Raw genomic sequence first — 13,389 nt, 5'->3', positions numbered from 1 at the left:
TGACAAGAAGAAGAAATGGTTTTGGAGAGCAATAGTAGGAGCTCACATTCTACCACAAAGGCTAACGTTTTAAATCCCAAAGAGACAAATCAATGTGTCAGTTAATTGCAGCAAGCTATTATCATATGACGCTTGTCTGTAGACCAAAGGCAACACAGCAGCAGCTTCATTCACCCCCTTCCCTCTCACATTTCAATGGGCATGTAACAATACTACAGCATGTTATGGAATCTTCAACAAGAGAGAGTGAGCCACTACCCTAATTTTACAGGCAGTCGTCATCAGAAGGAAGTAATTATGCACACACAGAGACAGACAGAGAGAGAGAGAGAGACGGGGGGGGGGGGGGGAGAGAGACCTTGGTCCTGACCACTCCTAGCTGCACCACCCACCCACCCCAGATTGTGACTTCATTCTGAGGGTTGACTGCAAGACCACCAATTCCAGGTGCTACAACAGGGTAGGGCTGGGAAATATATCATCGAAAACTTGTCTGAAGTCCATAGCGTGATCTCGGTTTCATAGTTTTTGACCTGGCAATATACAGTGGTACCTCGGGTTACAGACGCTTCAGGTTACAGGCTCCACTAACACAGAAAACGCGGGTGGCGCTGTGGGTTAAACCACAGAGCCTAGGACTTGCCGATCAGAAGGTCGGCGGTTCAAATCCCCACGACGGGGTGAGCTCCTGTTGTTCGGTCCCTGCTCCTGCCAACCTAGCAGTTCGAAAGCACATCAAAGTGCAAGTAGATAAATAGGTACCGCTCCGGTGGGAAGGTAAACGGCATTTCCGTGCGCTGCTCTGGTTTGCCAGAAGCGGCTTAGTCATGCTGGCCACATGACCCGGAAGCTGTACGCTGGATCCCTTGGCCAATAAAGCGAGATGAGTGCTGCAACCCCAGAGTCGGCCATGACTGGACCTAATGGTCAGGGGTCCCTTTACCTTTAACCCAGAAAAAGTACCTCGGGTTAAGAGCTTTGCTTCAGGATGAGAACAGAAATTGTGCGGTGGAACCTCAGTTTAAGAACAGTTTCAGGTTAAGAACAGACCTCCAGAACGAACTAAGTTCTTAACCCGAGGTACCACTGTATTGCGAATCATGATGTGTCTGTCTGTGCTAAGCAAAAATCACAATGTGGGGGAAACCATGAAGTTAGCCAACGCCTCTGCATAGCTCCATCCTTATTTCAGACATTGTGATTTATCAGTAGATCACAATGTTTAGCTGGCAATATATATGGTGATGTTGAAAACCAGGCATCACCCAGTCCTGCAACAGAGGATGCGACTCGCTGCCAGCAACTCTTGCTTACGGGCCTGAGTTAGGGTACCTATGTTGCTGCTTTAAAATCAGGGCGTCCTATGCAAACCCCCACAAAGCAGTTCTGGGCAGGTTTTTCCTCTTTCTTACAATGACAAAGAGTGGGGGCAACTCAGTCCTGAAAGTTAACCCTCTAATCTCACAGCTCTTCCTTCCATCTCATGTGCTTGGGGTGGCAACAGTTGTGATTGTGCAGTTCTAAGGGAGCAGCAAGGGACACGGGTGGCGCTGTGGGTTAAACCAAAGCCTAGGACTTGACGATCAGAAGGTCGGCGGTTCGAATCCCTGCGACGGGGTGAGCTCCCGTCGCTCTGTCCCTGCTCGTGCCAACCTAGCAGTTCAAAAGCACGCCAGTGCAAGTAGATAAATAGGTACCGCTCCGGCAGGAAGGTAAACAGCGTTTCCATGCGCTGCTCTGGTTCGCCAGAAGCAGCTTAGTCATGCTGGCCACATGACCCGGAAGCTGTACGCCGGCTCCCTCGGCCAATAAAGCGAGATGAGCGCCGCAACCCCAGAGTCGGTCACGACTGGACCTAATGGTCAGGGGTCCCTTTACCTTTAAGGGAGCAGCACTCTGCGCATGTCTGAGAGGCCTTCGTTTTTAGTGGGTCACGTTTCCCAGGACATTCAGCACAGATTTAAATCAAACCCCAGCTTTCCCGGGTCACTAATCCAGTGCTAGCAACACAACAGATTTCACTCGTTCCCATTAATATCTATGTGTCGTGCATGTGTTTGCAGAAGCAGGAGTTCTCTGGCTCCAGGATATTAAGTTGCTTTGTGAGCGCTGTCAGGGTTGCAGGCTCTTAGATCGTCAGTCCAGACCTCTGATCAATAGCAATTATTTACTTCACAGGTTTACCTGAAATAATCAAGCCAAGTGGTGACCTAAATTGGTTGGAAGAGGATGACCTGCATGCTTTCAATTGGAGGGAGGAAAAATCATTAAATTAGTGTGCTCCTTTCAGCCACACAGAGCAGCAGCCAGTATTTCCTGCTCTTCCTTTCCCCTTCTTTCCGCAAACATGGCCTACACGTTCTCTCTTTTTTATTTATGGATGTGGCTGTCACACAGATAAACAGTGAGCATAGGTCACTTACAGCACTAAATACAAACAGGTGCCAGTTCTGTTACAAAAGGGGGGGGGGTAGGGAATAATTGCCCTTTCCTCCCTTAATGGCATCTCAAAGAAGTAAAATTGGGCCCCTGACATCATTGTGAACCACGTTTTTAATCACGGAGCCTTTGATGCATAAACGCTGTGTCATCAGCCAATGTCGTCTTCTTCTCGCTAACAACTGCCATGAAAAGGAAAGGAAGTCAGGCCTGAATGGCTTGGTGAACTTTGAAAGAAAGAACTAGGGCCCAAGTTTTCATTTTTGCTCATCTCCCCCCATGCCTTTTTCCTTTTGTGTCGTTTCCTTCGGATTGCAAGCCTAAAGTCAGGGACTGTATTTCTGATCACTGCAAGCCTCTCTGTGAGACTGTTTTCAGCTGAAAAGCGGAGCAAAAACTCTTTTAGACAAATATATAATCTAAGCGGGTGGCGCTGTGGGTTAAACCACAGAGCCTAGGACTTGCCGATCAGAATCCCCACAACGGGGGTGAGCTCCCGTTGCTCGGTCCCTGCTCCTGCCAACCTAGCAGTTCGAAAGCACCTCAAAGTGCAAGTAGATAAATAGGTACTGCTCCGGCGGGAAGCTAAACGGTGTTTCCGTGCGCTGCTCTGGTTCGCCAGAAGCGGCTTAGTCATGCTGGCCACATGACCCGGAAGCTGTACGCCGGCTCCCTTGGCCAATAAAGCAAGATGAGCGCTGCAACCCCACAGTTGTCCACAACTGAACCTAATGGTCTGGGGTCCCTTTACCTATAATCTAAGCACCTGTCAGATGCTGCTGCTGGTTGCTCGTGAGTAACCAGGCAGGACTCTGACCTGTCTTTTGCAGGTTTTATTGTGCAAACTATTTACAGTGCAGATCTACAAAGTTCATGTCCGTCTTAGTCACTTGCAGCATCCGGGAGTGACCCCTTCCGGCTTCTCCTCTAACATAAGAACTTCGGCACCCCAAACCTCCGCCTCCCCTCCTCGCGTTTCACCCCGCAAGCTGGGCGACGGACGTGGCGTGCGTCCCTCCTGGCCAGCTCAGCGAGGTGAGGCACTGGGGCTCTCAGCAGCATCCCCAAACCCTTTCCTCGCTAGGCTGGCCCCTTCCCTCTCTTCTCCACTGGAGGTGTGGCTTTTCCCATGGCTGGAAGAGGAACTGCTCCTCAGGAGTTTTGGAGGCTCTCTGTATCCCAACGGCCCCCCCTGCCTCCCTCCCCTGTTCCGATGGCAGTCCCCTGACACCACCCCTGAGGAACTATGTCACAAAATGCACTGAGCCAATAAACTCCCCCCCCCGTGCACCTTTTGAGATTTCATCTCTTCTTCTCCCCGACATCAGAAATAGTGGAAAGGAATCCCTGAGAGACTGTACTTCCTGACTTTACAGCTGACTTTGTGAATTCTGTCTACTCAAAGTCTTACACCCCAAAATCCAAGAAGACCTACTACTAAATGATCAAAAGGAAAGCAATGTAGTAGCAAATTAAAAACATTTCAGCTGTAGCAGAGGTAGCAACGGCAATAACAGCGGTTGCTGGCACTGAGGAGTTATTGTGCAAGTCTACGGAGACTTCTATCCTGGGGGCGAGTCCAAGGGACATAATCAGAAATGTTCTTTTATTACTGAACAAATTAAGTCCTACTACAGTCAGTCACACAGGAACAGTGATTATTCCATGAAGCTGGCAGAGCACTACTGAAATCTAAATTACAGAGTAGGAAACCTTCTGCCAGTAGAAAATTAAAGAATGCCTATAATAAGTAACAGTTTAAAGAGAGGTGTGTCCCCCCCATCTCTCTTTCCAAAAGCACTTGTGTAAGAATGGAAATATATACCTTAATTATTGCTTGGAACCTTATCTCCATGCGACGTAAAAGAAAATCAGTTTTATGGAATGGACAATTAAATGAGCAAACACACTTCCCAAGCTACCAAAGATGAACTTACCACCGATTGGTGAGATTTGGATTAAAAACATATAAAGGGAGGGCAAAATTGACATGCAAACTACAAGACAAGGACAACTGTGACTTCAAAGAAGAATGGGAACCTTTTACAAATTATCTAAAAACAACAACAAAATGAATTGGATTCCCTGGCAGGTTTTGAATAAACATACACACATTTATTGAGGGACAACATAGAAAATAAATAATATAAGGATGTACCGTATTTTTCGTGCCATAGGGTGCACCGCAGGGTTACGTCGAGGCCTGGGAATGCAGGCAGCTCTGCGCAACCCTTGGCCGCGCCGGTCTCCCAAGGGTTGCACAGAGCTTCCTGAAGCCTGGAGAGCGAGAGGGGTCAGTGAGCACCGACCCCTCTCGCTCTCCAGGCTTCAGCGAAAGCCTGCATTCGCCCCATAGGATGCACACACATTTCCCCTTCATTTTTGGAGGGGGGAAAGTGCGCCCTATAGGGTGAAAAATACGGTATACAGTTTTATTATATGCAGAAGTTAACATTGGATGAGAAATCAGAGAGAGGAGATGAGGAAAGTCATGGGGGGGAGGGAGGGAGGGAGGAGGGAAGGGGAAAAATGGGGGAGAAACAAGGAAGATGATTTGTTTTGATAATTTGTTATGTTTAAATTGTTAATAAATTTTTTTAAAAAAACCACACACATTTAAATGGAGGAGGAAGAGATATCATTTAGAAAGCTAGGAGTCCTTAAAAGACAATGAGAAAATAAAAACAACAGGATGAAAGCAGGTCTGCAATGTTTTGTTTGGGTTCCCCAAACTTGGATTTCCAGCTTTTTTTGGACTACATTTCCCATCATTCCTGACCACTGAGTCATGCTAGCTAGGGATGATGGGAGTTGTAGTTCAAAAACAAATGGAGACCCAAGTTTGGGAAACTCTGGATTAGAAAGATGTTTGGAGCCATTTAAAAAAGTGTCCCTGATGAACTGGGAGGATATTTAAAAGCATTTCCCAACATTTGTTTCCTGTCTTTTGCCCAAAAAGCAGATATGCATACATCCCTTTATTCTCACAATATTAATGCCAGATACGTTAGGCTAAGAGATACTATCTGGTCAAAGGTTAGCCACTAAGTTGGCGGTTAGCCAGCTAGTCCTTGATACAAGTCCCACCCTGTAGTTCAGCAATTCTCCAATGTGGTGCCCTTCAGGGTTATGGTCCGCAAGCATATGTGGCTACCACCTTGCTAAAGCTTAGTACTGTGGTACCTTGGGTTACAGACACTTCAGGTTACAGACGCTTCAGGTTACAGACTCCGCTAACCCAGAAATAGTACCTCGGGTTAAGAACTTTGCTTCAGGATAAGAACAGAAATCATGCAGCAGTGGTGCGGCGGCAGTGGGAGGCCCCATTACCTAAAGTGGTACCTCAGGTTAAGAACAGTTTCAGGTTAAGAACAGACCTCCAGAACGAATTAAGTTCTTAACCTGAGGTACCACTGTAGGTCTGGATGGTCTCTTTTACCCCTGAAGGCATGCAGGTGGTGCTGTGGTCTAAACCACTGAGCCTCCTGGGCTTGCCGATCGGAAGGTCGGCGGTTCGAATCCACGCAACGAGGTGAGCTCCCGTTGCTCTGTCCCAGCTCCTGCCAACCTAGCAGTTCGAAAGCACGTCAAAATGCAAGTAGGTAAATAGGTGCCACTGTGGCGAGAAGATAAACAGCGTTTCCGTGTGCTCTGGTTTCCATCACGGTGTTCCGTTGCACCAGAAGCGGTTTAGTCATACTGGCCACATGACCTGGAAAGCTGTCTGTGGACAAACACCAGCTAACTCGGCCTGAAAGCGAGATGAGGGCCGCAACCCCATAGTCGCCTTTGACTGGACTGAATCGTCCAGGGGGTCCTTTTCCTTTACCCCTGAAACCATTTGAATGTCTTAGACTGAGAGCCCCTAAGGGAAAAGACTTACAGTAGTACCTCAGGTTAAGTACTTAATTTGTTCTGGAGGTCTGTTCTTAACCTGAAACTGTTCTTAACCTGAAGCACCACTTTAGCTAATGGGGCCTCTTGCTGCCGCCGCACCGCCGGAGCACGATTTCTGTTGTCATCCTGAAGCAAAGTTCTTAACCCAAGGTACTATTTCTGGGTTAGCAGAGTCTGTAACCTGAAGCATATGTAACCTGAAGCGTATGTAACCCGAGGTACCACTGTACTAACATAAAACTGCTGTAGGCCACTCGAAGCCCATAAGTGGGGCAGGCTCATATACATATGTGCGCGCGTGCGCGCGCGCGCACACACACACACACACACACACACACACACACAATGGTTAAATTGGACCTTCCTTGGAGAAGCAGAAACAGTTATCCCATCAATTTCTCAAAATCAAAATAATTTTAACTCAGTGGGGTCAACATGGTATAAAGAATACACAAACTCCAGTTGCTACGCTCCTTCAAATTTATTTTAATGCATTCCATTTAAAAATCTACTTTTTAAAAACCAAAAAGTACTTGCATTATAGGGGTGAAAATTGAGTTGTTGAGCCTTTTTTTGGAAAGGTTATTGAGTTTTTGTTGTTTCTTGTTTTGTTTTACAGTTAACTGGCTATGTCCAGTAAATTCCAGACGTATGGCAACCCTATACTTGGAGGGATGAGTATATTTTGTTTCAGATGAGCAAAGCAAACTATTACCTTCAATTTGCATATTTCTTGTAAAGCTTCACTCCTCTCTTTCTTAAGTTCTTCCAATTCCTCTCTTTGCAAAGGATCACAGGAGACAAACTGGATGCATTGAAATATTAGGGGGAGGGGGGAGCAGAGATTGTTAACAAAGAAATTTTGGAATAATTAGGTCAGTTTTATCCATGATGATACTTAAACACCTACATTGTATAACACCTGCATTAACCATTAATGCTTTAAGATTATGTAAAATGATGCTGTTTTAATTGTTATTGATTTGTGGAGACTGTAATAATAATAATAATAATAATAATAATAATAATAATAATAATAATAATAATAATATAAATATAAATATAAATATAAATATAAACGAACTTAATCCAGTCTTTTTAAGAGATTTGCCTGCTACTCCCATGAATTAACTTAACTTGCAAAATCATCAAGTACAAATTGAAGCAGAATAATTAGAAGAGAATCCAAGAAGCTGGCCTTCAAACATATTTGTGTGTGTGTTTATCAAAGCCCTAAGTTATTGCTTAATAGCCGATGGTTTTTAGAAGAAGCTAACAAGACAATTTCATTTTAAAATGCAAGGTTGAACAGGGGTTTGCAATATTAAATTCGTAAATTCAACCATTAGAAAGACACAAAGCTAAAGGGAAGAAAACCCAACAATATACTGGCAGGAGATGGACAATACAGGACAGCTGTATGAAATTAAAAGTAACAAATTAGTATTGTTATTATCTATTCATTTATTCAATGAATGAATGGATGGATGGATTCAATGAATGAATGAATGAATGATTAAATAAATAAACAAAGTCCAGATCAATGTACAGAGCTCCATAACAGACACATTACTTACCTGTGAATCTAGTAATTGGGCAATTTCGTGAGCATTAAGTGCTGCCTGTCCTTGAGCACTACCTGCCCCATCTAGCTGCAAACAGAATATGTTTCTTGCCACCTGGACAAAATCTGAAACAGAGGCTAAGTGAGCATGAACATGCCTGATCGATGGCAAAAGAAGCAATTTCAAGATTGCACCCAACTTTTAGCTGCCTGTTGAACAACTGCTATGTTTTCTCGATGTCCCCCAAGTTTCTCCCCATCACCCATTTCCTATAAAACACCAGCTATGAATTGCATGTAGGGAAATCTGTAAGCATACAAAATGACAGCCGGGTTTTTAACAAGTCAGCTAGGTTAATTGCCATCAGTCTTATGTTAACTTTTGGCAACCCTAAAAAGGCTTGAATTAGATGAGAGACCTGCAGATTCACACATTCTCCTCTCACTTGCAGGCACTGAGCTCATTTAGCTGCTTCCTCTGCAGCACAATCCATGGTTTCCCATTAAATGAGGCATAGGCAAACTCGGCCCTCCAGATGCTTTTGGACTACAACTCCCATCATCCCTGACCACTGGCCCTGTTAGCTAGGGATGATGGGAAATGTAGTCCCAAAACACCTGAAGGGCCAAGTTTGCCTATGCCTTCATTAAATAGTTGGTAAACTATGGGTTGCGCTTCTCCACATACTAGGGACGGAGGCACTTTGGCCCCCCAAAATGTTCTGGGTTTTTTTTAGGGGGGCGACCCATCCCCCATTGTTCTGAGGGTGAACATGGAGCCGGTACGAGGCAGCTCAGTGCTGACAGCTCCTCCTGCTGCTGCCACAACTGGCGGGGGGGGGGGGGGCTTCCCCTGTCTTTCCCTTGCCGCTGAGGCCGTGTTGTCACTGCGTTCGACTTCGCCCCCTGGCTCCACACGACATCACCCTAAGCAAGCAAACTGTGAGAGAAGCCCACAATATTACATAGAGCTGCTCAATGCAGAGCCTTGTGTGGTCAAACCTAAACACAGATTTATTACTGTAATGAATACGGCTGGGTGATATATTGATGTATCATCCAAACCCAGTAGGAAGCCCATACAGTGGTACCTCTGGTTGCAAACGGGATCCATTCTGGAGGCCGGTTTGCAACATGAAAAGAGTGCAACCTGCAGCGGCGTGTCTGCGCGCGCACGGGTTGCGATTTGCCACTTCTGCGCATGCGCATTTTGTCATTTTGCACTTTTGTGCATGCGCAAGCGGCGAAATCCGGAAGCAACCCATTCCGGTACTTCCGGGTCGCCGCGGGACGTAACCTGAAAGAACGTCACATGAAGCGGACGTAACATGAGATATGACTGTATCATGATAGCAGTTTCCTAATTTTTGACCTACAAATACAGTGGTACCTCGGGTTACAGACGCTTCAGGTTACATACACTTTAGGTTACAGACTCCGCTAACCCAGAAATAGTGCTTCAGGTAAAGAACTTTGCTTCAGGATGAGAACAGAAATCGTGCTCCAGTGGCGCGGTGGCAGCAGGAGGCCCCATTAGCTAAAGTGGTGCTTCAGGTTAAGAATAGTTTCAGGTTAAGTACAGACCTCCGGAACAAATTAAATACTTAACCTGAGGTACCACTGTATATCGCAAATCATGGTGTGTGCCATGCAAAAATCGTGATGCGAAAAAACTGTTGAAGCCAGCCAATGCTTCTCCATAGCTCCATCCTTCTTTCAGACATCGTGATATATCAGTACGTCGCCATGTTTAGCTGCTGATCTATCACAATGTTGAAAACCAAGTATCACCCAAACACAGTGAGGAAGGCTTTTTTTATGCAGCATTCTCTGTTACCATTTTCCTAGAACTCACTTCATTACCTCCAAAAGACACTGTTCCTTTAGGATCCTTTGGGAGCTGCTGCCTTAGAATTTCTTGCTGTTCTTTTGTGGGTTGAATCCCGAGATAATTCAGAGCCTAGAAGCGGGATTTGGTGAGAGAGAGAAAGCACAGGGGTTGGAATTCTCTATCTGACAACGATGGAACATTGCACCTCCTTTTATCTGTTTAGGGAAGCTTTTAATGTTCAATAGATTATTGTATTTTAATATTCTGTTGGAAGCCGCCCAGAAACCCAGCCAGATGGGCGGGATATAAATAAATAAATTATTGTTGTTGTTGTTATTATTATTATTATTAGTCTTGTTTTAGCTTGCTTAAGTCACCTTTCCAGTCTGGGAAGAAGGTGGGATGTAAATAAATAGTAGTAGTAGTAGTAGTAGTAGTAAAGGTAAAGGTAAAGGTACCCCTGCCCGTACGGGCCAGTCTTGATAGACTCTAGGGTTGTGCGCTCATCTCACTTAAGAGGCCGGGAGCCAGCGCTGTCCGAAGACACTTCTGGGTCACGTGGCCAGCGTGATGAAGCTGCTCTGGCGAGCCAGCGCAGCACACGGAAACGCCGTTTACCTTCCCGCTATAAAGCGGTACCTATTTATCTACTTGCACTTAGGGGTGCTTTCGAACTGCTAGGTGGGCAGGAGCTGAGACCGAAAGACGGGAGCTCACCCCGCCGCAGGGATTCGAACCGCCGACCTTCTGATCGGCAAGTCCTAGGCACTGAGGTTTTACCCACAGCGCCACCCGCGTCCCCTACAGTAGTAGTAGTAATAATAATAATAATAATAATGCACTAACACACTTCCTATTTCCTCTCTCCAACACTGGATTATGGGGTGCATCTGTTCCATAAACGCCAACTCCTCACGGCTGAGGTCTCTTCACAAAGGTCTCCCCCAATAAAATATTTGAGGGGGCCAGGCCCCCACAAAGTTGATGGGCATTACTATTCAAATGGTGTGCAGCTGCTGTGTTTCGTTATCAATTATGTGTGGCATCGCTGACCCCCCCGACCCCCCCCCCCAATATTTGGCACCCTTGGGTTGGGCTCCCTTGATCTGTTCCTATACATCCACAGAGAGAAAAGTTTTACATACACTCGTAAGTGTGCTGTGGCGGAACTGAAACCCTGATTCTGCAAAATGCTTTCACAAAAGAAAAAGCATTTACGTGGCACTCTGGAGCGTTCAAAACGCTTTGCGCACATTATCCCAGAATGGCATAAGCACCGGTTTATCCTTTCTCTGCTGCCTAACCCATCCTCTTTGTAATGTTTTAATGGGTCTGCTAGTGGCGGCCAAGTAAGCACACGTTGTATCAGGGCGTGTGCGCAACAAGCAAGAGTCCCGGACGCTTTTTAGAGACAATCCAAAGCGGCCCACTCTGAAACCTCCATTCATTCCAACAGGCTCTTACTGAAAAGGTTAGGGAGGTGCGCAGCGGCTGCGGGGAGTAGATGGTGTTAGGTGGGTGGGTTACCTATTAAAGTAAGATAAGCAGGGGGATAAAGCAGCCCGGCTGATTCACAGCGCCATTTTCTGGCACCCAAACAAAGATTTTAAAGAGAGGAGATTTGAGAAGAGGCATACGCAGCTTGAAACGCAACGCGGTGTGGGTTGCATCAGCACTTAGTCTCCTAAAACAAACAACTGACAACGAGAAAAAAAGGAAAGAAAGAGCAAATTCGGAAGCCCAATCTTCAAGCACTTACACAAAAAGGATATAAATATTTAAGTGGTCTGCCCCTCGCAGCTCTTTTCTCCCCCCTTATTTTCCTGTTCTCGGTATCGATGAAGCAAGAGAAGAAGGTATCACAAAAAAGAGAAATGAGATCTTTTTAGCAAAATAACTTTGGGAAATAGCTGGGGAAGAAGGCGGCGGCAGAACTTTGATAAAAGCACCTTGATGAAAGCACTTGAAAAGAAAAAAAAATGTATCACTGATACCCAAAACATTTTCCTCTCAAACTGTAGGTGTTTCAGGGAAAGAAGAAATTTTACTAATGGGAGACTTCAACTTCTCTATTATCTGCTGGGTTATAAATGCCCCTAAGCATGAAATCTCCAGCAAATTCCGGCCATAGTTTGCTAGCACAACTTTCCAACTCAGAAATAGGAGGAAGGAGCAAGGGGTGTCCGTTACCCTCGACTTGATCTTCACTAACAGGGAAGAGCTCACACTTCCCAAGAGAATACACAAGCTGAAATGCAGCTATTTTCTGAAATTCACACTTGAATTTTGCAATAAGCTGTCCCCCCCCCCCAAAAAAATGTGCACAAACATTTACGTATGCATGCACTGCATTATGAAAGGCTGCTTGCGGAAAAAATGTGCAAATTGGGCAAAGTAACTTCCCCGAAACATGCATATGAGGAAAAAGGCACCCAAAAATACTGATGAATTTTCATTAGGTTTTTATATGATTATGGACATAAAAAAATGATAGGGAGATGCGGCAAACGGAATTTAGGATTGGGGGAAAAATGAGAAACAGCAGTAGAGAGCTGTTCAAAAACAAATAAATGTGTGTACAAGCAAGGCTGCCTTGTTGAATATACTTCCTTGCTCCAAACTCACAATGAATCACAGGCTTCCATATTGTTCTTCCGGGAAATAATCTTTGGCTGGCATCCTGCTCTCGCTGCATGGAGGGAGTGAACACATTGTGGAGTAGCACTTAGTAAGAGTTAAGTAGGATCTGGCCCTTCCATGTAGCCACCATTCAGGGAAGCCACATTCATGACAAGGGTGCTCAACGAAGCCAAGCTCTTTATTCCAATCAGAGGCCCATCCATGCTATAACACAGGGTTCCCCAAACTTCAGTCTCCCTCCGTTTTTGGACTACAATTCCCATCATCCCCGACCACCGGTGCATGATGGGAGTTGTAGTCCGACAACAGCGGGAGACCCAAGTTTGGGAAACCCTGCTCTAACACAAGGTCTCCCACCCACCTGCTCCTCCAAGGCCTATAGCCTGTTGCAACATACTCAGCAGCAATGCACCAACGATAGGGGAGCTCTGCTCAGTTCCTTTCAGGAAGCTAACCTACAACTTGCTTTCAATGCACATAGGGTGGAGTGAGGAAGGAGAAAGACTTGCAGGATGGCACCTCCACTGTGAACGTTCTTGCAACCATCTCAAACAGGAAATGTGGCTCCAAAACTGTCTAATCCATGGGTAGGCAAACTAAGGCCCAGGGGCCGGATCCAGCCCAATCACCTTCTAAATCCAGCCCGCAGACGGTCTGGGAATCAGCGTGTTTTTACATGAGTAGAATGTGTCCTTTTATTTAAAATGCATCTCTGGGTTATTTGTGGGGCCTGCCTGGTGTTTTTACATGAGTAGAATGTGGGCTTTTATTTAAAATGCATCTCTGGGTTATTTGTGGGGCATAGGAATTCATTCATTTTTTATTTTCCCCCCAAAATATAGTCCGGCCCCCCACAAGGTCTGAGGGACAGTGGACCGGTCCCCTCCCGAAAAAGTTTGCTGACCCCACTCTAATCCTTTTCTTCATCTGCGTTAACGTGTAAACTCCTCTATTTGGATCTGAATACACACAAGCACTCAGTCCCTGCCACTCTCTTTGTGAGTCCAAGGAGTCCTTG

General features: G+C 45.7%; 1 protein-coding gene across 5 annotated transcripts in view; it reads right to left on the bottom strand.

The window, feature by feature from the left end:
* The window catches only part of STXBP4 (syntaxin binding protein 4), a 147,898-nt gene that overhangs the window by 96,625 nt on the left and 37,884 nt on the right, over positions 1-13,389 (bottom strand). For 4 of the 5 annotated variants that reach the window (XM_077923953.1, XM_077923955.1, XM_077923957.1 and 1 more), the window contains exons 9-11: positions 9,764-9,860; positions 7,914-8,038; positions 7,052-7,141 (exon numbers count right to left, since the gene is read on the bottom strand). In XM_077923953.1, coding sequence (XP_077780079.1) covers positions 7,052-7,141; positions 7,914-8,038; positions 9,764-9,860 — 312 coding nt within the window. The remainder of the gene's footprint in view (positions 1-7,051; positions 7,142-7,913; positions 8,039-9,763; positions 9,861-13,389) is intronic. The other variant, XM_077923954.1, reaches the window with a different exon arrangement.

This window comes from Podarcis muralis, chromosome 2 (genome assembly GCF_964188315.1).
Source record: "Podarcis muralis chromosome 2, rPodMur119.hap1.1, whole genome shotgun sequence".
Classification (NCBI taxonomy): domain Eukaryota; kingdom Metazoa; phylum Chordata; class Lepidosauria; order Squamata; family Lacertidae; genus Podarcis; species Podarcis muralis.
The sequence above is the reverse complement of the archived record's forward strand: the minus strand, read 5'-3'. Positions and strand labels throughout refer to the sequence as shown.